A 22,666-nucleotide genomic window follows, 5' to 3' on the forward strand; every position below is an offset into this window, starting at 1 on the left:
ATAATTTTTTGGGCAATAAATTAAATTTAGTTAGACTTCAAAATTAATAGAGATACAAACCATAAAAATACAATTGACAAGCCAAACCTCAAAAATTAGATGATATATAGACAAATTGTTGATTCTGTGCACACAATTTCAACAATAAAAATAAGAGGTGTCCAATCTCATTCATTCATATTTTTAAATTTTAAATATAAAATCATAGTCACATACCCCACTTAGCTTTGTCAAAAAGCGTTAAGTATGGGAACAAAGCAAAAATACGAAGTAAAATGAGACAGAACTTTATAGTATTATATTATTTATCAACTTTTTATCTCTTTCCTATTGGACTTTGTCGTCACACTTTCAATACCAACTTGCCCCACCATACCCTTTTCTCATTACCAAACCAACAATATATTAATATTTTTCAATATCAGTATCATTAAATTTCTGCAACTTTACTAAAAATAAAGATTAAAATAGTGATATCTTGCCTTGTAGGTCAAAAAACCTATTTTTATTGACATGGGCTGTGCAGTTTCTGTAATTATTTAACTGTTAAGCCAATTACCAATGCATGCGTTAAAAGATTCTGCTAGACTCTGTAGTACCACTAGTACTTCCTTGCTGAAAACGAGTGTACAAGCTACCCAACAATAGCAACAATAAGAAGAATAAAACTGTAAAACTATTTGTCATTATCACTCTCTTTTCCCTGAATTTATACTAGTCATTTGCGAGATTTTATTGGGTATGTTAGTGTAGTTGTTAAAGGAGCTAAAAGACTTTGGTTTGGGTATGCATGAAGTTTGAATGATTGTGTTGGCTAGATTTGAATTGCTAAATCTCATGCTCGAATAGGCATTATGTTTCCATAATGTTTGTGACTTCCAAACTGCTTTAGAGGTTCAAATTACAAGGAAAACAAATTCTTATCGAAATTACCATATTTGATCATTAAAGATAATTTTTCAAATTCTCGAAATTGATGAATTTTATCTTTTCCTATTGACATGTTTTCTTCTATTACTAGGAGTGTTGGGAAAAAGTAGAAAAAGCAAGTGACAATTCTCGTCCATGGAAATTAGAAGCAAAAGTGGTGAATTCAGTGTTTGAACAATCTAGCAAAAACTAAAGTAAAACTTTAATAAATCACTTTACTGTAGATTCTAGACACAAAAGATGAAATTTGGAACTAATTTTTTGCTTCAACCTTCCACACATAATTAAATTAGAGAAATACAAATTAATCGCAAAGTGAACTTTTTAGATCAAAGTCATTCATGAAATTTCAAATTTACGATCATTGTTCATGGTTAATTTGCCGTAAAATTGGAAAAATTACGGAATTAAGCTACGTAAAAGGATATACTCTGCCACACAAAATCAAAGAGGATTAATAAGTTTTTAACTCCTAATATATGATTGCACTACTCGTATTTATTTTATCTCTAATTAATCAGGTACAATATACCTAGTAAATTGGTAATTTACTCGGGTATGCTCACAAGTACAGGTCGCCAAGCCCTCCTCAGTAACCGTTGCCGGAATGTCGCCGATAACGGCCGAAGAGAACGTAAACCTATTCTCCGAACAGCTGATCCCGAGCTAAACCCGCCGCCGGCACCAGAGGCTGCAGGCGAGAGTCCTTGTCTCGTATTTTCAGCAAACGACGGAGGCGACGAAACAAACAAGTCCTTCAGCTTATGACTGACCACAAGTTCCTTCCCCTTTTCCGTCGAATCGCGTTCTCCAACGAACCGATCCGGCGAACAGACTTCCCGTCGCGGCAGTCTACGGCCACTTCCGCCGCCGATGCTACGGCTGAGGAGCATACGGAGAGTCTTCCGTCGGCGGAGGTGAATAACTGGGCTTGTTGTTGGACTCCGGGTTGGACTTCCTGCTACTGCACATTGAGTTGCGAGAAGCTTGAATTTCTGCAAAGTAGCCATTTTCGTTGCGATCTGAGGTAAGTATTTCTACAAATTTAACAGTATTAGTTAAAAAAATTTGGTTGGCAAAAATGGGAGTGAAGAGAGGGGGAATTGGGAAGGGAATTCAGAGGATTTAGTAAGGCCGAAGAATATGGACCGTCTGTTTTGGGTCTTTTAAGGCTTTTCTTTATCCTCCCCACTTATAAGCCTGCCGCGGTATTATACTGAAACTGAAACGTGGCCTCTTTTCCCAAGTTAGGAATCACTCTTCATTTGTGGGTCCAGTTTTTCTTCCTTTTTACCATATTGTATTAGAACTTTCTTTAGTTTTGAATTTAGCCTTTATATATACATATTGTTAACCTAAAGTAATTTTTACACAAATCTTATAGTGTTAAAAGAGCTAATTACATCTTATTCATTTTTTTTTAAATTACAAAAATTCTTAAATTTGGTAGAATTCGGATACATCCAAAAATATTCTGATATATCGCATTCCAATTTCAGATACATCGCTCAACATTCTGATACATCGTGTACGTCCTGATAAATCACCTATAATGATATATTCGGCCGATACATTGCATTAAGTGATATATTACGTTTCAATACATCACATATAGTGATGTATTACGCCCCGATACATCGCGTATAGTGATGTATTCAACTGATATATCGCGTAAAGTGATCTAATCGAGAATATGAGAGAGTAGGAATTCTTATAATCTTTTCAAATGGTAGAGAACTTTAGAGAATATGATAAAATAAGTTATGTATTTAGATAATTTTTTCTATTGTTAATACATATCGTTAATGTAGAATGAGTTATTGTAAGAAGTTTTAAAACTATATTGTAAATGAATTTTGTTTATATTAAAAATAAATGGCCACTTGTATATTCCCTAAGTTTCAATTCCATGTTCTATGTATACATATTGGTTGAACGTGTTCGTGCATATTTATCCAAGTTTGGGACCATTACAATTCCTATTATGTGTATACATTGACTGGACCCGTTCATTCTTCCTTATCAAAGATAGATGAAAGGACCACTCTCCACTCTTTAATTCTAAAGATACGTTAATTAGTTATCATTGAAAAATGAAAAAGTTCTCAATTAGTATGAAATTTGGGATTGAGTTAGGTTCCAAATTCATTATTTTACATGATATCAGATGAGGACTCATCTCATCCTATATATGTTAGACTTGAAAAATTCTCACATACGAGTTTAATTATGTAAAAGTGAATTTTGAATTTCAAACGTAATTGTTTTTTACATTTTATTTATTGGGATAGATGATTCAACCATGTTATTGTGACTTTGAGATCAAGATTTAAGAGGAAGCAAGAAGAGTAAAGTTTGGATTTTGAATATTTAAAAGTTAATGTATATAATTGCATGCGTATGTGGAGTAGTTGTCCATCAACGGAAGAAAATAGGATGATGACCATCTCATTATTCGGCGTTAACGCTATTGTCACCAGTATCGTAACTTACATTATCACATTTGTCGTTTCCCCACTAATTTCTTATCATTTCTCATGTTTGTTGTGTTTGTGTTAACATAAGTGATTTGTTTTGCCTTTGAAATGTATCCACGCGTAGCATTCTTACATATTAATAGCACTTCTTGTTTAAGGCAATTTTTGAAAAAGTAAAATAAAAAATTGTCGACTTTACCATACTTTTAATATTGAATTTTCTCAATTTGAATTACAACGTACGTTTAAATATCTTTTTGTTATTAGTTTAGTTTATGGATATAAGTATCTCAAATAACCCCATAGGCGTTAACATTTTTATGAAAAGACCGAGCAACCAAATTAGTGTAGATTGCTTATTTCAAGTGTTTTTAGGTTAAAATAACTTTTAAACAGTTTAAAGTGTTTGAATAAAATTTAAAATTGCTTATACTTATTTTAAAGCTAAAATAGCTAAAATAAGTCAAAAGTCAATCCAGAGAGGCGATTTCTAGGGAGTAAATTAGAGTAAGGCGATTTATTAGTACTAGAGCAAAGTCATATTTGCATTAATTGTATGTCAGGTAGAAGCTAAAGAAAGTAGGTGGTAATCGGAAAGCAAGTCAAGGCAGACGGCAGTAGACATTCTCTTTGTGAGGGGTTAAAATTGCTTCCATTTTCTTTTGTTAGTTTTCATTGACTTGGAAAAAGTTGAAACATTCAATTCTTTGATCAGCAAGTAAAAGCCAACAGGTATTGAGCTCACCTACTTTGCAGGATCACAAGGAAATTTCCACAATTACTACTGATGAATGACATTCTAGGATTAACTGCTTCCAAATCGAAATTTGAAAGCCCATCAACTTTCTCAAAATACTCCTCTGAAATGACATAAACTATTGTGGCCGGCCGGGAGGCCAGGAAGTCCTACAATTCAGAAACAATCTCTTTCAGCAATAAATGCAAAGTAAAGTTGTATACGATAGATCAATCAATGTGGTCCTGCAGGTGTATTCTCAAATTGAAATTTATGCTTTTTTATAATGATCTCATGTTAATATAAAGTGATTACTGAATTTACAATTAAATATTTATATATATTTAGTAAATTTTTTTTGAGGAAAAACTAATGAACTCACGTGAATGACTATAATATATGCTAGCTCTGCTCTCTAGAGCAATAGGTAGGGTGTTCCCACGAATTGGAGTTCTGTTCCTTTTTTCTCTTTACAATTTAATATCAGAGCATGTTCCTTAGGCAAAACCTAGCACTCCAAGCTACAAATAGGCTCAGAATATGTTCTGCTGCAGTGCATTTTTGCTGCATATTGTTGTTGCATATGATTTTCATGTCCTCAGCATAAATGAACTTTAGGGTAACAGAAGGTCGGTAAAGAAACAAAACCTGATGTACAAAGAGCAAAAGATGCATATGTATACTAGAATGTTGGCAGCCCTATTCACTATTTATATACATTGCCTTACGCGAAAAGCAGTTTTAGATAATCTCCCACAGAAAATATTGACGATAACAAGATAACTATATATAAGCAAAAATAAGAAATTAATTATCTATGGAAGACGCGAGATACTAGCCCAAACATGACACTGATCACAAGTGCCAAAATAGTAGTTGCTTCTCCATCTAGCATTGAATTCAACCGACCTGAAAAACATATTTCATCCACTAGAATGTGGTGTGGAGCTGTCAACTCATTTGCCAGTGGCAACTGAATCCGGAGAAGAAAAGGAGTCCTTTAGGAGCCCAACATCATCTACCACAATATCCAGTACCTCAGCATTGTGTGCTTTCGACTCTCCATTCTGGATGCCTCTCAATGTCTCCAGCACTTCTTGCATTGAAGGTCTCAGATCTCTATCTTGTTGCAGACATCGGAAAGCTAACTCAGCGACTAATGTAGTCATCCTCCTCACGGAACTGTTTGTTGAGTATCCAAGACTTGGATCAACTAATTCATGAATTGAATGGCCTTGGATCTTGTTGACAGCCATATTAGACAAATTAATATCATGGCGGTGCCTGTTGGTATCCACAGCTTCTAATGATGAGATCAGCTCTACCAAGACCACCCCAAAACTATAGACATCACTCTTTTCAGTGAGCTGGTAACATTGGTAGTATTCAGGATCAACGTAGCCTGGTGTACCCTGTGGAGCAGTAGAGACATGTGTGACATTGGTTGGGAACAGTCTTGATAGCCCAAAATCAGCAACTTTCACATGGAAATCATTGTCTAACAGAATGTTGTTGGTTTTGACGTCACGGTGTATTATAACTGAGGAGTGGAGATAAGCCAGAGCTTCAGCAGTCTCAATGGCAATGTTCATTCGGACAGGCCAAGAGAGTAAGCCAGATTTGGCCTGTTTACCATGCAGATGATCTGCCACTGTCCCATTTGGTATATACTCATAAACAAGCAGTAAATCTCGGCTTCGTTTAGAAGTACACCCATACAACAACACTAGGTTCTTGTGGCGGAGCTTAGTTAAAATCTCTACTTCATTCATGAACTGCTCCACACGCTTGAAATTGTTCTCATACAAGCGCTTGACTGCAACCACGCGACCATCATGGAGCTTGCCTGATAACAAATTACTTGGAATTGTTAGGAAGACCTCTCACAAAGTAATAATAATTCAAGAAAGAGAATACACATACCATAGTACACGACACCAAAACCACCATCCCCAAGTTCTTTAGATGGATCAAAATTATTCGTGGCTTCTTCAAGTTCAGCAAAACTGAAGACATGTGCCCCAAAGTAGGAGCTTCCCCTCCCGCAATCAGCTTCAGATTTGGAAGAGGGATAAGAGGGAATGCTTCTGGTGAAAGTGGTTGAAGAAGGAGTAGAAGAGGAACTCAGCCCATTGCTTGAACTTAAAATTGGAAGATCCTTCCTTTCGGTTTGGGAAGCTGAAGCCTGTGATGCAATCCGCTTTCTCTTTTGTCTGCAGAAGAAGACTAGCCACCCAACACCAATGCCGGCAAGTACAGCACCTCCTACGCTAATGCCTGCAATCGAAAGAAGAAAGTTTACAATCTTCTCAAGGCATTGACCGTGTCAATTGAGTTGTACTAGTCTAATGTTAGAACAAAGACAATACCTACTGCAAGTGGCATCTGATTTTTCTTTCGGTTATCTGCAAAACAGTCATAATGCCGTCAATTAAGTGGTAACTAGAATTGATGCTCAGGTAAACATAAGGTATATCCGGCTGGAATTAGGAGAAACTAACAAAACTCATGTGGTGAAATGGGTGTATTCGCTAATAATAGATCTGAATAGTACAAACTATAAGAAAGAAGCATACTGTAACAAGAATTCCTAGGGATACCTGAAGAGAACATACCATGGAAATCTAAAAACTAACATGAAGATTCTAGTAAATCACATTGGATTACACTTCGTTTCAAGTTCACTTTTGTGTTAGCAAGTCGCATAGTGTTTTTTAGGTATCCCTTGAATCAAAGACCTATATAATAGGCGCTATAAGATAACAACTACTCATACAGTCATAACAAATATAAATGCAAAAGTATGAAATTATAATTGAAAACAACCTCTCTATCTTCACAAGGTAAGGCGAAGACTGCACACACACCACCCTTCCTAGACCACACTTGTAAGATTACACGGGATACATCACTACACATATACCAATCAACCGCAATGTAATCATGTCGGAGTAGAACAAACAATGTCTTAGACCATGAACTCAGGATTCATCAACTAGAACAATTGACACCTATATGTACCGATTCTCTAACTGGGTTACTGTTAAGCTAAATCCATTCAGTCCCTAATTTCAAACTATAGATTTCTATGTTTAATAATAAGAACTCCTAATTAGTAGTAAAATTAAAGGATAAAGTTCTCAGTTGTCAGTACCTTGTGAGGAACGTTCATGAGAATGTTCTCGAAGAAATGTACAAGGCATTTCTCCACAAATACAAATTAGCTGAGACAATCCCACAATAAATCCGCAATTCCCACCCAGACTCTTGCACTCAGAACAGCGCCTATCATAAGGGGTATCGTATTTCACACTAAACCCCTGCATCAATGCCTCCCCAAGAGTAATCTCATTGCTATATAGCATTTTACCCACTGTTCTAAACATCGGAACAGTGACCATAGTTGTACAAGTTATGACATTCAGAAAAGGGTCATTTGGAATTGGACCTAGTAAGTAAAATGCGCCGGTGAAATTCAAACCATCTACACTACAGTTGAGCAAATTCTGAGGCGTGATAACCAATGCAGAGACATCGCAGCCGTAGCTCAACGAAAGTTCTTCGTCTTCGTTACGGTCAATGTTGAAAAGAGTAGAATTAAAAATAGTGTTGATGAATTGCGAAGGGCAGGAATTTTTCCAGAGGTCGATTCTCGATACAGTCATGGTCGTTGATGACTGATTAATAGAAAGAACACGGTAAGTAAGTGATTGGTGAGTGAACTCGGTGTGTTTGTCGTCAACACATCGGAGTTTGAAATCCGGGAGACCACAGTAGTTAGGGCGATCGCCGCCGGTGAATGGGTAGGTGATGTTACGGATGGAACCACAGGAGAAAGTGAGATGACAATTGGGGAATAAGACGTTGTCATCAGAGAAGGAGAAGGAGAAGGAGAAGGATGTTGTGAGAATAAAGGTGGCGAAGAAGAGAGTAGTTGTGGTGGTGGCGCCGCCGCGGCCATTGGTGGTGGTGGAAGGATAGGAGAGAGTCATTTGGAATACGAAGAGAGAATGAGTGAGTGAGAGTCATAGCTAGAATTATTTGTAGTCTGTAGATTCATATCTGTATATTATTATTGAAAGGGAATTTGGAAGGTGGTGAGAATCTGAGATTACATTTGAAAGAGAGAGACAAAAAGGATTTGACTGAAAGTTGAATATTATTACTACTCACGTTGAATATGAAAAGAAAGAGGTTTGAAAGACGCCTAACTTTTAATGAAACATTTTAACTTGGTCTAATATATTTTAACTTGGTCTAATATGACATTAAGTAAACATTTTAACTTGGTCTAATATGACATTTATATCATTCAATTTTGGATATATATAAATGTATATGTAAATTTTGTATGAAATAAAATAAGTAGACATATGCATCTACATGATATCTCACACGAATTGGCATGTAAGATGTGTATATCTACTTGTTTAATTTTATATAAATTTAAATAACTATTTATTATAAATAGAAGGATAAATTTACTATATCATCTTTTGAATATAATAAATACAATATTTAAAAAAATATAATAGAGAAAATACTATTTAATGATAAGGGTAAATTATGAACTAACTGTAAAATTATCAATTGATTTCATAAAGTGGATAGATAATGTTAGACATTCCAAAATAATATAACAGACAACATCCAAAAATAGAATAGTGAACAACAATTTGTATAAATAAAAAATTGAAGGACATAAATATGAAGTCAAGTTAAAAAGGATATTTATTTATTATGCCAAAAAATTGAATGTTAAGGATCTATATAATTTATAAACCAAGACCAAAAGAGCAATTACTCCCTCTGTTTCATTTTACTTGGTCTTTATATTTTTATTTATCCATTTTAATAAATTAATTTTTCAGATATTTTTATTTGTCCATTTTAATAAATTAAGTTTTTTAATTATATTTTGCCCATATTACTATCTTTAATATTAAATAAATACATAAACTAGCAATAATTAAAGTTAAGGTTTCAATATATTACTCCCTCCGTCCCTTTTTAGTTGTCCACTTTAGAAANACTACTTATTATAAATAGTCATCCTTTGAATATATTAAATGATAAAAATATAATAGAGAAATTACTATAATTAATAATAAATGATAAATTATGAACTAACTGTAAAAGTATCAATTGATTTCATTAAGTGGATAAGTAATGTTAGACATTCCAAAATAGTATAACGGACAATATCCAAAAATAGAATAGTGAACAACAATTTGTATAAATCCAAAATTGAAGGACATAAATATGAAGTCAAGTTAAAATGGATATTTATTTATTATGCCAAAAAATTGAATGTTAAGGATCTATATAATTTATAAACCAAGACCAAAAGAGTAATTACTCCCTCTATTTCATTTTACTTGGTTTTTATATTTTTATTTATCCATTTTAATAAATTAATTTTTCAGATATTTTTGTTTGTCCATTTTAATAAATTAAGTTTTTTAATTATATTTTGCCCATATTATTATCTTTAATATTAAATAACTACATAAACTAGCAATAATTAAAGTTAAGGTTTCAATATATTATTAATAAAAATTAATTCAATAAAAAATATTCTTAACCAAAACTGTCTTAATATTTATGTCAAGTAGATATGAATTAAAGTAAAATGAAATCGGGGGAGTAGCACCTAACTTGGTGTGGTCAAACCTCAATAAAATTGAATCATAAAAGGTTTAGTGTGAATTCCACTAGAAACAAGAAAAAATAAAATCCAACTGTAATTTTTTATACATGTTTAATGCATTGATCAATGAATAGAATTATCTGAAATCAAATTGTGTTTTCTAAAAGAGGCAGGTAGAACGTCTATATATTATATAATAATATCACAGTAAAAAAGTCGTTTCAGTTTCCCTCGTTTTATCAAGCGCCAACCAAGTTTGAATTATAACACAGAACTAACTTAAAAGTATAAGAACTACAAATAAAGAACTGTATCCTTGTTTACTTTGTCAATAAAAAGGTTCAATGAAATATATGTATTTTTTCTGGTTAGTTAGAGAATTATTGTACTTTTCCTATTATTTATAATATTTTTTAATCCGAGGCTTATTCTACTTGGATTAAGAATAGTAGTTTCTTGTGTTTTGACAATGCCAAATGTTGAATTGCCGACGAGAAGTAAACAATACAACAATGGCAGAAACACAGACACAGTACTAAGTCTAAAATTAGGTCCCGAGTTTTTTATTTTGTTGTAGCAATAACATACTTACTTTTCAAGATTTCAAATTTCACATTTTAAGGAAGTTCGTATATGAATATTGTTTGCATATAATATAAATGATTATTTACGCTGATATAAAAAATAAAAAAAAATAAAAAAAAGGAGCTATACTAACACGCTCAAGAATTGGAGCTGGACCAAAGTAGATAGAGGGCTAGAGGCTGTAGTATTCAGAGTTTCATATGGAGTTTGGACAAAATAAAACACGTACAAAATTTTATAGAGAGTTTAATTCTAGGTAACCAATGCAAAAGAAGTACTTTCATTGGTCCATATTATACGATGTTTCTTAGTTACTCCAAAAATAAATATTTTTTCAAGATAATTAACAAGGTATTAATTGGGGTTTTTCCTTTAAAGTTATCCTGATTTTTTCACATAAGCAAGAATTCATATAAAATTGATACTATACTGATTGCGAAAGAATCTTTACTAAGTTAGCGTATGTAATTCAAATCTCTTGGGAAAGGACTGGGATGATGGTTTGGATCGGACATGTATTTTATTTGGAAACGAAGGAACGAAGTAAATTATGAGTAATAGTAGAGAAAAGATTACCACCGTCGTTGCAGTCGTTTGAATGAGTACCATTTAGACAATGGCAAGCAAAGTCTCCAGAATCTGGATTGGATCCACATCTTCCACCTGAACTGTCGCATTGTTGGCACTTAGAATCAATACCTGCCGTCCAATTAACTGAAAAACCGCCAGCAATGGCTCTTCTCAGAACTTCCACGGAAGCTGTAGGACTGGCTAATGCCACAGCATTCGTTTGATTGACCCTAGCTATTATTTCTTCCTGGCATGTTACCAGAGTAAGGTCGAAGGGAACGTCGATCAGCGTATATATACCAAATATATTGCTATTGCAATTGAACCTATTTGGAGACGAAGGTGGTAATTGCAAACCAGGGCGGACGGTGCAGCCGAAATACAGAGTAATATTCAGGTCACTCGAAACATAGCTGAAAGTGTTTAAATCAAAGGAGGCATTCTCGGGATTATCCAAACAAATACTACTCAGTAAATCATCCCGAGCCAGGGTTACAATTCGATTAGGGGTGTTGATATCTATCACTTCGTATCTTGTTGATTCAATTGCAATTTTGGGTATTCTACTTTCGCACTTGATCTCAAAACTTGGATGACCACAATACACTGGTTTTCTCCCTCCCCAAAAAGGGTAAATTATATTCATGCTGCCGCACTGAAACGGCTCACCACAACTCCTGTATCGCTCGTCATCTTGACAGAAAGACCCCGGTATATAGATCAAGATAAAGATTGTAGTAGTGAAGAGCAAAAAATAAGGATGCATTTCTGTTTGATGAAGGGAACTAGCACCACCTAGAAAGAGAGGCGCTTACTGGTAGTAGTGGCAAAAGAGCTTTATTCAGGAGCTAAGCTGAAAGGAGATGAGGATTTAAGGGACAGAGAAAGGAGTTTGGAAGAGAACAGCAAATTAAATTAGGAAGATGAGATATAAAATTCAATGATAAAGATGGGGTGCTGTATTTGTCATGTTTTGGTCAACATATAGCTACCAGTAGAACGATCTTTTGACGAAACAGATACCAAATTTCGCATATATTTACAAGAAAAGGGTGATATAGAAGCTTCTATTGGAATTTAGGGGTGCTAGACTTGGTCTAATTCAACAAACACCGTGTCTTAAAAAATATCTTATTATTTTAATTATATATAAAACCACTAGCATGACTCACGAAATTTAATTAATAACTATGATAAGAGTCGTCTATTTATATTTGGTGAGTAGGAACTAATTGGTCCCGTGAAAGAAACCATTTAGCTAAGACACGAGTGGTCATAAAATCAAGACATGTATTATACGCTAAAAAAACAGATGAAGTACCCCAAGTCATGTGCTAAATAGTTCATTCTAACGTGTCAAAACTTGCGTTACATGACGGATGATAAGATATCCCATGATTGCTCCACACTGCCATTTTCTTCATATACAGAAATCCACTTTAAAGCTTATAAGTTGGTCAAATTAGTTTATAATCACTTTTTGGCACACCTATTTGTTTGGTAACACCAAAAGTTCTTTTAAGTCAAATTCAACCAAATGACATAATTTGGTCACCTTTAAGTTATGATTTTACAGCTCATAAACACTTTCTGCCATTTTTACCGAAAAAAGTGTTTATCAACAGGTTTTTACCAAATACAACTACTTGCACTTCCGTCCACATATGTAATTGATTATTTATATAATCAACTTCAACAGCTAAAAGTAATTTTCAGCTCTTGAGACTTATCAACTACTTTTTAATCAGTCAACCCAAACGGGCACTATGTCTCGAAAATTAGAGATCTGTGTGGTCGTCAATTTGGTGACAAGTATTCAAAATGATAGTGGCTAATCGTAAACTAAAGGTTAAGATGAGAATTTCAGGCGGAAATGTGATCAGAGTAAGGATGGACAAACATCCATCTTCAAAACCAGAAGATAATAGGATTAAGAAATATGTTGCATGGTAAACAAATATATCGTGGGAGAAAGTTGGTATAAGTATTTCCTGAATAAGTATGAATTACACTCTACAAAGGAGATGAACAAAACCAAATGAATGTGTGAAATCGGATGCATATATGTGATCCCACGCCACAAAAGAGTGCAACTTCAGTGTGGATCACTCACCTACTTCCTCCCCAATTATGATAGTAGCTCAAGTTCACGACACATTTAGCGTCCACAAGGTTTCCCTATTTCTATGGCCAATATTGAAGAAGTGAAAAAGCTAATGTATCAAGGTAAGTTTGTGTGAAGAGTCCCACATCGTTCCTTTAAGGGATGAGTGGTTTCTTCAATATGGCTCAGACAATTCTCACCTTTTGAGCTAACATTTGAGGTTGATTTAGGCCCAAAATCCATTTCTTTGAGAGGAGGTGTGAAAAGTCATACATCAGCCCTTCAAGGGATGGGTGATCTCTTTTATACGGCTAAGGAAACCTCTTGAGCTAATCTCTTGGGTTGAGTTAGGTTTAATATTCATTTATCTTCTTTTCACCGGACAATAGGTTTAATATCCATTTATCTTCTTTTCACCGGACACATTATGAGGAGGAAAAAAGTACATTTATCTTCTTTTCACTGGACAGATTAGGAGGAGAAAAAAGGAGTACTAACTTGTAAGATGCTATAACAGATTTATCTCCTGGACATGCTCTGCCATTAAGGAGAATGCTAAGAATTTATATGCCCAAATACTGATATCTACTATAAGAGCTGCCTTAGAACCTAGAGACACATGTTAAAGTTGTGCGGGTCTAGGCTCAAAGCGGACAATATTAATACTGGGTTGAGCCTACAGCAACTCTCATGCTAAATATTAGAAGAGAAATTGGAGAACATTCAACTGTGATGTATTAATTCGTACTAATTCAACCACGACTCAAACTAGTAGTAGTTGGATGTCTTAATTTGTTTTACTGAGTCTTCATACTGGAGATATATATCAACTACATCATCCATGTGAAGTTAGCTAACCAACTATTACAATAGTTATTTTCAGCCTTGAGTGGAAAAAATGTTCAATGTAGAGAAAATAAAAAAGAATATCTCAATAATAGACTTTATGATTAATGGTTGGTTGGTGGAGGTATACCTAATACCAACTAAAATGACAGCTACGTAAAACTAGACTTAACACAGTAGCGGAAGTGATACATTATTTCAGAGATGAACGTAACAGAAGATTGGATTACTAAACTAATCTAGGAGATTACAATCAAGTTGAGACATTGATAAGCGTTTAACTTTACCCTATCAGTTTGTATAATATAATCTATGGATCTACATGGGATAAACATTGGTCCTTTTCGTTATCCTCGTGTTAGCTCGAGATTATCAAATTAGCTAATTAGTCAATTCGACACAAGAAAAAGTAATGGAATCAAATCCGTTGACTAAGAAGGCAAATTGAGCCGGAAATAGTTTTAGGAAAACAAGAACATTTACCTGGAGATGGAGATGGAGATGGTATAGATATTGGTAATGGTGGTGCGAATCCATAAGTAGGGAGCCCAAAAGTAGAAACTGGACAAGAAGCAGATGCATAAGGAGGACCAGGACAAAAGCAAGTTGTTTGCTTCGAATATTCATCATATCCGCATCTTCCCTTTTCTTCGATACATTTACTGCAGGTTTTACTATCAAGTTTCCATCTTATTTCAAACCCCTCTTGTAGTACTTGTGCCAAACCTGATGAATTCAATGATCCTACATTACCAGCACTCATCTGAGGCACTGGAACTGTGACACTGGCATCGCACTTCCCCGGGCCTACAGCACCAGGCAGTACGAAAACATTGTGATATTTGCTTTTTCTACAAGCAAAAGTACCATCCATTTCCGCAAAGTGTGATGCAACAGGGCAATCGTATAGAAAGGTCAAATTCGTATAGCCAGAGGCGAAATCGAAGAGGGAGTAATCCAGAGTGGTGTTAACCAAATCAACAGGACAAATTGATTCCATGATATCCTCCCTCAGAATCCTTATCGTTTGGGTTGTTGGAAGTACGTTTAAAACTCGATACTTGATGTTTTCGATTTCCATTGTAGTACTACCATCCTGATTGCAGTTGAGCTCAAAACCAGGATAGCCACAGAAGGAAGGATCATCGACACTCATAAAAGGATAAGTTAATCCCTTAATATCGCCACATGTATACGTTTTCCCACAAGTCTGGTAGAATTCATTAGGATTACTCGAACCTTGAGGTACATGAATTAGTATAAGTGATGAAAACAGAGTGAGCAAAGAGTAGAAGTAAAAGCTTTGCGAATTCATTTGGAGAAAATTGAGAAATGGATGTGGCTAAAGGAAGGAGGCAATGGATTATTAAACAAGACTATGGTGAGTAGAAAAGTAGGTGGAAATAAAGCATGAAGAAGATGATATACATAGGAAATTGGGTGATAAAAATGACTTCACTTAATGATAGAGAAAATGATCAAAATGGTCCTTCATGTATGAGACTTGTTTTATGTTGATCCTTAATATATTACACATGATCCATATGGTCCTTAATGTATTATAAAAAGAGATCATTTTGGTCCTAACCCTAAAAACTAACTGAAAACGTTAAAAAGATGTTAAACTTTTAACTGTGGGTCCCACAATTGGTGGGCCCCTTCTTCCTCCATCTTTCTTGCTCATTTCTTTTCCTTCATCTTCTTCTTTTGCCATTTCTTCTGCAAAAAACTATCCCCACCAAAAAAGAACCAAAACCAAAAGAAATATAGCAAACAAAAGGCAAATAGTTCTGGGTGAAGAACAAATCAATCCTTTCTGGGTTCAAATTGGGAAGGACCCAAAGTGTGTAACAAGTCAAACTGGTAAATATAGCAAACAAAAGGCAAATAGTTCATTGTAATCAAAACAAAATTGATCTTCGTTTTCTCTTTTTGTCTCTTCAGAATTAGGTAGGACTTAGCAGATCTTTGTTAGGTAGAAAACAGGGCAAAAATCTCGTTTTTATCACTGCAAATATGAACGTCAGACCATCTGGTTTCAGTAAGTTTTTGAATCCCACATCAATTACGTTTTTTTTTTTTATGTATTTAGTATATTGATTTGCTTGTTTTCTAATTTTGTTTTCACTTTGATGTTGTAGACAATGCACCAGTGACAAGGGCATTGGTAATTGCGTGTACTATCTTCACCATCATATTTGGTGTTCGTGGCCGTGGAAATCAGCTAGGATGGTCTTATCAGGTAGTTCTACTTTCTGGGTTTCTCTTGGTTTTGGTTCTTTTTTAGTGGGGATAGGTTTTTGCAGAAGAAATGGCAAAAGAAGAAGATGAAGGAGAAGAAATGAGCAAGAAAGATGGAGGAAGAAGGGGCCCACCAATTGTGGGACCCACAGTTAAAAGTTTAACATCTTTTTAACGTTTTCAGTTAGTTTTTAGGGTTAGGACCAAAATGATCTCTTTTTATAATACATTAAGGACCATATGGATCATGTGTAATATATTAAGGATCAACATAAAACAAATCTCATACATGAAGGACCATTTTGATCATTTTCTCCTTAATGATACTACACATTTTCTTTATTATGGATGTCATGGAAAAAAAAAATCACATTGACTGAATCTAAACTGTGGAGGAAATCAAAGGTGCTCTCTTAAGGAAAATGAAAACTTACCTAGATAGTTGATTTTTCGGTTGTGGAAAAGAAAAAAAGAAAACAGGATCAAAGTTTTGGTGCATCTTTTTTGTCCTTTAGTATTTTTTAATTTCTTATTTATTTGGGATTAGGCAGTGTACTCTATAGAGAAGTCAATTGGAAATTACTTGTACATTAGAAAACGATTGGAGGTTTGTTAAGCGTTTCTATCTAAACATAAATATGTCATGGACTATCCAACAACCACATATACTATAATTTGCTTATGAACAACCAGGTTTGGTGGCTTTTACCATTTCTAAGTCCATAGATGACGCATATGTAGGATCATTTGGTGAGTTTTATGAGTCCAAACATAAATATTACGCTAATTCTTGGAAGTAACTTACTTAGAATAAAGATGCACCAAATGGAATGTGGAGAAGAAGGAGATTTTAGAAGTAGCGGTAGAAGGAATCAACAAATTGCAAGGAGAGTCTCATTCTAAAGTAGGAAAGCTTTCTACCTAAAACAAAAGGGGGTATAATGGTAGAGAATGATAATTTCGGAATAAAATATAATAGAGTACTATTTTGTCCCCTATTTGATTGAATTTCATAGTCCAATATAAACAATACTTAACTCCGATAAAACAACAAAATTACAGGTTTGACCTCTCCAAAGACTTCTATGAAATCCAAGGTTACAATTGGAAATAAAACACGTTTTAACCTTCCCCAAAGATGATTTTAGTTTTGAATTTGTGTGTCTAAAACTTCATATATACATGTTTGAAGTTCAGCATTGTCTTGCCAGATTTCCGGCATTATTCACATAAAAAAAAATGGAAGCTAGCTAACACAATCAATATACTGAACTTCAAACGCAAAATTTTACAACTCCAATCCTGTATGCTTGACGTTATTTATAAATTGGCTAAATTTATAAACTTCCATGATGACCAAAACCAATTATTTTTGCACTTCCACTGGATGAGAAGGAACTGGGCTTATAATTTTACTAAGTAGTGCTAGTTCAACAAAACCAAGCCCATAAAAGCCCAACGTTAGGATGGAATTAGAGAAAAGTTAATTTTTGGCCGGAGTTACATCTTCTAAAGTATGGGTCATTTGCACTTTTTACTTATTTTGTTTGGATCTATAATTTTTGTAACTTAAGATAAATATATATTTTTTCCGTAATATATTATTAAATTATATTTTTGCATAGTAATATTTCATAATTTATGCCCTTGCTCCTTGATGTTTAAAAACTTATGTCTCACTAGATATAAGTTTGGGGAAAAATTGAAACTCATTCGAAAGACAAAAATTTAAGATTAACTCACTTAAAAGGCAAAACGTACCATTAAAAAGATGATGTGTCTAACATAAAAAAAGTGTACATATAAATGTTTCTTTCAATTCAAATGGAGAAATCCTTATCGGCACCGCTCTTCCTTCCATGACGATTATCATCCGCTTCTCTCCCAACGCTCAACCATAATTAAAATAATAAATGAAAATATAGATTTTAGAATAGAATACTCTCTTTCTCTCTATGTTATTGGAGATGATTTATGGGAGAAATTCAATGGCCTTTCTAATGAATTCCTTTTGGCCTCTACTATCAAAATATACAAATTTAATACACTATTACTATTACTATTATTGATTAAACAGTTTTATATTTAACTAGTGCTATCAACTTGTTAAATGAATGCAACTAATTCACTTATAGTTCTCTTAATTAGATTAACTAACAATATAAGAATTCAAAATTAATTGTCGGAAAAATGCAGATATTAAGAAGGAAATCGGAAAAACGTACCAGGCGGTGTAGCCAGGGATGAAAGCGGTTTACTATTTTCAGTTCCAGAGAAAGGAAGTCCATTGGTGCACGCATTATTGGACGACGAAGAAGAAGAAGATTGATCATCAGGGCACAAACACCTAAATTCATTAGCACCGGCATCAAATCCACAACGTCCCCCAAACTTTTCACATTCCTTACAATGACTAGTATCCACTTTCCATTTCACATCAAACCCCTGTTCCAGCAACTGCTTCAAATCCCCCAAATCTCGAATTATTCCTCCAGACGGTAACTCCTTTCGACCTGGTACAACTATACTAGCATGACATGTCCCAGCTCCCTCTTCACCTCCAATTGTAAAACTATTCTTATAATTCATTCCATTTATCGGACAATTGAACGATCCGATCCAAGGCGAGCACGCGTAATCGAATGTGAAATTCACTAAGCTCGAAGCATACTCGAATGTATTGGAATTATCTATAGTTGAGTTAAATTGACAAATTCCATCTATACCTAGATCTTTTCTAGTAACTGTAATAATTTGAGCATCCAAATTAATATCCAGAACAAGGTAATTTATGTTCGCAATCTGTATTATAGTCTTTTCCTGATCGTCACATTGAAGCTCGAATCCAGGATAACCGCATTCCTTCGGTCGATCATTTCCCCAGAAAGGATAAGTAATTTCAGTTATGTTTGCGCAGTTGAAGGACTTGCCACAGCTGGAAAACAACTTGTTTTCGACGGAAGAGAGAGGAGAAAGATGAATTATGATGAAGAAGAGTACTGTGCAAGCTCGAATTCGAAAAGAGAAAAGGCCTTCCATTTTGAATGCCCAGAGCTAAAAAGGTGTTGTGAGTAGTTAACTAGTAGCACTATGTTTGCCTGTAGAAGGTACAAATAAATAAATGTTGGGCCGAATTTATAAGTCAGAAGCTGAAAAGATAAAATTGTAAGTAAGATATTGACGATGACATAAACAAGAATTAGGGGACTACATTGACTTCTTAAATAAAAATAATCCAGATTAAGCGCAATTACTGAATGATTAAAATATTTTAGGCGGTTAATGTATAGAAGTTCGAAATATTCTTTGGAGGAAAATATGTATTTTAACATATTGTATCATGTTACTCCTACTATATTATACGACATATGACGTATATCTCTACTTGAAGACTCAACTTAGATATCGTTTATTGATATTATTTTACACAGTTTTATCTTTCCATCACTTTGTCATTCGCGATGGTATACTTCATTAGAAAATGCAAAATCTTTGATATTTTGAAAGAAAGAAATGAAAAGAAGAAAGTTTTTTCTACTCGTCTAAAGTAAAACTGCAAAGTTTTTTGTTCTTTTTCAACTTCTTAGAGAAATTATCATCAATTGACCAGTACAGCCACAGAGAAAATAAAATACAAAAAGAAAAAAGCTTTACTTCTAAATTGACATTTTCATTCACGTAATTCGATCCTCAAAAAGAAGTCGAGACTTTTACATTCTGCTATATATTAATAAAACTTTATTTTTATTTATTAATAACATAAGTGGCATAACTATTGTTCGTTCATAAATAGCATAATTTGTATACTCACATATACTGTATATTGTGTATATACACTCATATATACTATATATTGTTGTTCACCATTTATTCTGTACTATACAAAAAATGAATTATACAATTTAATATAATATACATAATATTAAATTACCTTTATTATGAAATTCAAATTCTTCTATGTTGGATACTAAAAATATTTACACCAGAAATATACCATAATTATGCATTGCTTTTAAAAATACCAGCATCTCTTTCTATATAAATAGTGAGTTTGTGAGTGTTTATGGTATGAACTTAATTACATTAATATGTATTCGACATATACTATAATTAAAAAATTTAATTTTTCAAACATTAAAGAAGTCATTAACCACAAAGATTATTTTTAGGCATAAATTTGGAACAAATCAGTAGTTAGTACTATTAGGTTAGTTTTAAGGCAATAAATTTGGAATATATCACTAGCTAAGCGTTAGGCGAGTTAAACGAGTGTTCAGGTTGTATAGTAATTGCATCAATTTATAGTGGGGTGGGATCGTGAGGGTTGTTTTTTTTTTTTTCAAGCTGCACACCTGCACCCAGTTCTTTTTGTTTGATGACTCGAACTCACCTACCCAACGGCTAAAGGTTAGCAATATCGTCATGCTCATGTTTGAATATAATTGTTATTATAACTATTTTATGCTAAAAAACTGCAATGAATATTTTAACATTGCTTAGTTCCGCAATCACGTGACTTTACAAAGAAAGCAATTACATAAGCTTGACAAGAAAAAAATTTAAATTAAAGCAAAAAAAACTCGTGCAGAAATATCAAAATTCCTCATCAAGAGTCATGAGATCCCGTAATTTTCTCTCTAAAACTTCTGAAGATATCTGTCCCATCATATTGTAAAATGTTTTCAGATCAGATAGCTGTTCCACTGACATTTTCCCCATTACTTTCCTTGCCAACCTTTCTTTCTCTTCATTCATCTTTAATCTCTGCAAATAAGATGATGCATTCCTTACTGTTGCTCCCATTTGCATTAACCTCGTCTCTTGTTGCAAACTCAATGCTGTATTTGACTGCAAACATAACATATATAATTATCATTGTTAATTCAATCGATAGAGTCAGTAGGTTCAAAATAAGTATGGTCTTATAGCACGTAAGTGAGAATTATTCATGTACCTCGAGGAATTCTACTCCTACATCTAAGTCGGAAGTTTTAGATGGCTGAAATGTACAGCCTTTTTCGTATAAATCTCTAGCAAGGGAAAAACTTCTAACTATAATTTTCCTCTTCTTCTCCATTTCTTGATTAAGCTTCAATGGCTTTTGGATTGTGGTTGTGCTTAACAGTTTTTTCTGATATGCAACTACAGCCTTCGCAAACTCCTGCCAAAATCACATTTAACATAGTGCTGTTAGAACAAAGATAATACGGAAACGGTCAAATATTTCTCTGAACTATTCAAAATGGATCTGTTTTATCCTTTGTTACATTTTTTGCTCAGAAATACCTTAGAATAATTCAAAGGGTAATACTGATATTCCAATATATGAAAAATTATTGTAGTAAAGATCTAAATTCAGTAGAGATTGAAGTTTAGAGTGGTACCTGATAAGCAAATGTACATCCGGGATAATCAAATTCATCACTATCTTCTTGCCTCATTCGTTCCGGATGAAATTGAAGTCCCATAATAAACTTACCCTCAGCAGGATTATAAGCATCCGGATCATAAAATCCTTCAACTAAACCATCAGGGGCAAATGCCATAGGAACAAATCTCTGAGCCAGTTTTTTAACTCCTTGATGATGATAACTATTGACTGAAATCTCCATTTTTTCGTCTTCCAACGAATCCTTGAACCAATGGTGCAATGGCGTTTCCTCAACAACTTCTATAACATGCCTATGACCATCATAGTTGTCATAATCCATATGAACTACCCTCTGATTCTCAGGAAGGTTTTTTGATATTTCTTTTCCGATGTCTTGTATAAGAGTTCCCCCACATGCAACATTTAGTACCTGTGAGCCCCTGCATATTCCCAAATAGGGAATGTTCCTTTCTAGACACAGTTTAGCCAATCTGAGTTCAATTGTGTCTTTTTCCTTGTCAATTGCAGTATCGCTAGCGTGCAATCTCCTAATTTCTTCCAATTCTTCGACGGAGAGATTGGATAGTTCATCGTTGTACAGAGAAGGATCGATATCCTCTCCTTCACAGAGAAGAACACCATGAATTGGTTCAAAACTGTCTAATAACATATGTACCCCGGAAACTCTGGGTACAATCACCGGAACAGCTCCATAGCTTACTATAAGATCGAGATGATATTCTCCTGAAAATTAATCGCAATCAATTTCAAAATCTAAAATCCAGAATTTACGATCTTTTTGATAACTATGTGAAAGAAAAGTAACGTACCAACAAAATCAACAAATTTGTTCTTACGAACGGTACGTCTAGAGACGATGAGCACGCGGGGGAGAACAACTGAGAGCTCCTCGACAGCCATGGCAGCACGATAATTTTGCTTTAATTTTTTCTTTTTTTTCTTTTTGCAACTACTTATGAGTAGTAGCTAAAATGCAAATACTAAAAGAGATGAGAATTTAATTTAGATAAAGAGTGCTATTTAAGGGGGGAAGAATGAGACACACAAAGTTGAATTAGTGAATGGTTTAGAGAAAAATGAGAGAAAATTGTGGGGTTTTATAGGGCGATCGCCGCGTAATTGGTAAGTTTACCAT

At 34.1% G+C, this 22,666-nt stretch overlaps 6 protein-coding genes across 8 annotated transcripts in view; all 6 read right to left on the bottom strand.

Annotated features, from left to right (window-relative positions):
• LOC125848485 (LEAF RUST 10 DISEASE-RESISTANCE LOCUS RECEPTOR-LIKE PROTEIN KINASE-like 2.1) overlaps positions 1–11,985 on the bottom strand; it is a 44,409-nt gene extending 32,424 nt beyond the window's left edge. The window contains exon 1 of the mRNA XM_049528356.1: positions 11,744–11,985. The gene's annotated coding sequence lies outside the window, so the exon portion shown is untranslated. The remainder of the gene's footprint in view (positions 1–11,743) is intronic.
• Positions 1,201–2,082, bottom strand: LOC125848492 (uncharacterized). The gene has a single exon (XM_049528367.1). The coding sequence runs from the start codon at positions 1,938–1,940 to the stop codon at positions 1,479–1,481; it is 462 nt and encodes a 153-aa protein (XP_049384324.1). The 5' UTR covers positions 1,941–2,082; the 3' UTR covers positions 1,201–1,478.
• LOC125848484 (LEAF RUST 10 DISEASE-RESISTANCE LOCUS RECEPTOR-LIKE PROTEIN KINASE-like 1.2) lies at positions 4,838–11,734 on the bottom strand. Of its 3 annotated transcripts, none has more exons than XM_049528354.1 (4): positions 10,958–11,734; positions 6,513–6,548; positions 6,067–6,420; positions 4,838–5,989 (listed from the first exon to the last, which is right to left on the bottom strand). In XM_049528354.1, the coding sequence occupies exons 1-4, from the start codon at positions 11,712–11,714 to the stop codon at positions 5,100–5,102; spliced, it is 2,037 nt and encodes a 678-aa protein (XP_049384311.1). In that variant the 5' UTR covers positions 11,715–11,734; the 3' UTR covers positions 4,838–5,099. The 3 variants fall into 3 exon arrangements, with proteins under 3 accessions (XP_049384311.1, XP_049384310.1, XP_049384309.1); XM_049528353.1 differs by having other exon boundaries at positions 10,955–11,734; XM_049528352.1 differs by lacking the exon at positions 10,958–11,734 and adding an exon at positions 7,298–8,297.
• A 2,331-nt stretch (positions 11,986–14,316) lies between the features above and the next one.
• On the bottom strand, positions 14,317–15,360 carry LOC125847453 (LEAF RUST 10 DISEASE-RESISTANCE LOCUS RECEPTOR-LIKE PROTEIN KINASE-like 1.3). Its single transcript, XM_049527070.1, has one exon. It carries the CDS (start codon positions 15,211–15,213, stop codon positions 14,317–14,319), a length of 897 nt encoding a protein of 298 aa, XP_049383027.1. The 5' UTR covers positions 15,214–15,360.
• Positions 15,361–18,338: 2,978 nt separating this feature from the next.
• Positions 18,339–19,178, bottom strand: LOC125847454 (LEAF RUST 10 DISEASE-RESISTANCE LOCUS RECEPTOR-LIKE PROTEIN KINASE-like 1.4). Its single transcript, XM_049527071.1, has one exon. The coding sequence runs from the start codon at positions 19,176–19,178 to the stop codon at positions 18,339–18,341; it is 840 nt and encodes a 279-aa protein (XP_049383028.1).
• A 1,418-nt stretch (positions 19,179–20,596) lies between these two features.
• LOC125848488 (putative glutamine amidotransferase GAT1_2.1) overlaps positions 20,597–22,666 on the bottom strand; it is a 31,706-nt gene continuing 29,636 nt past the window's right edge. The window contains exons 2-5 of the mRNA XM_049528363.1: positions 22,341–22,461; positions 21,524–22,254; positions 21,094–21,300; positions 20,597–20,987 (exon numbers count right to left, since the gene is read on the bottom strand). Of these exons, the coding sequence (XP_049384320.1) occupies positions 20,733–20,987; positions 21,094–21,300; positions 21,524–22,254; positions 22,341–22,431 (1,284 nt within the window). The 5' untranslated portion in view covers positions 22,432–22,461 and the 3' untranslated portion in view covers positions 20,597–20,732. The remainder of the gene's footprint in view (positions 20,988–21,093; positions 21,301–21,523; positions 22,255–22,340; positions 22,462–22,666) is intronic.

The sequence above is a fragment of the Solanum stenotomum genome, chromosome 12 (genome assembly GCF_019186545.1).
Source record: "Solanum stenotomum isolate F172 chromosome 12, ASM1918654v1, whole genome shotgun sequence".
Taxonomy (NCBI): Eukaryota; Viridiplantae; Streptophyta; class Magnoliopsida; order Solanales; family Solanaceae; genus Solanum; species Solanum stenotomum.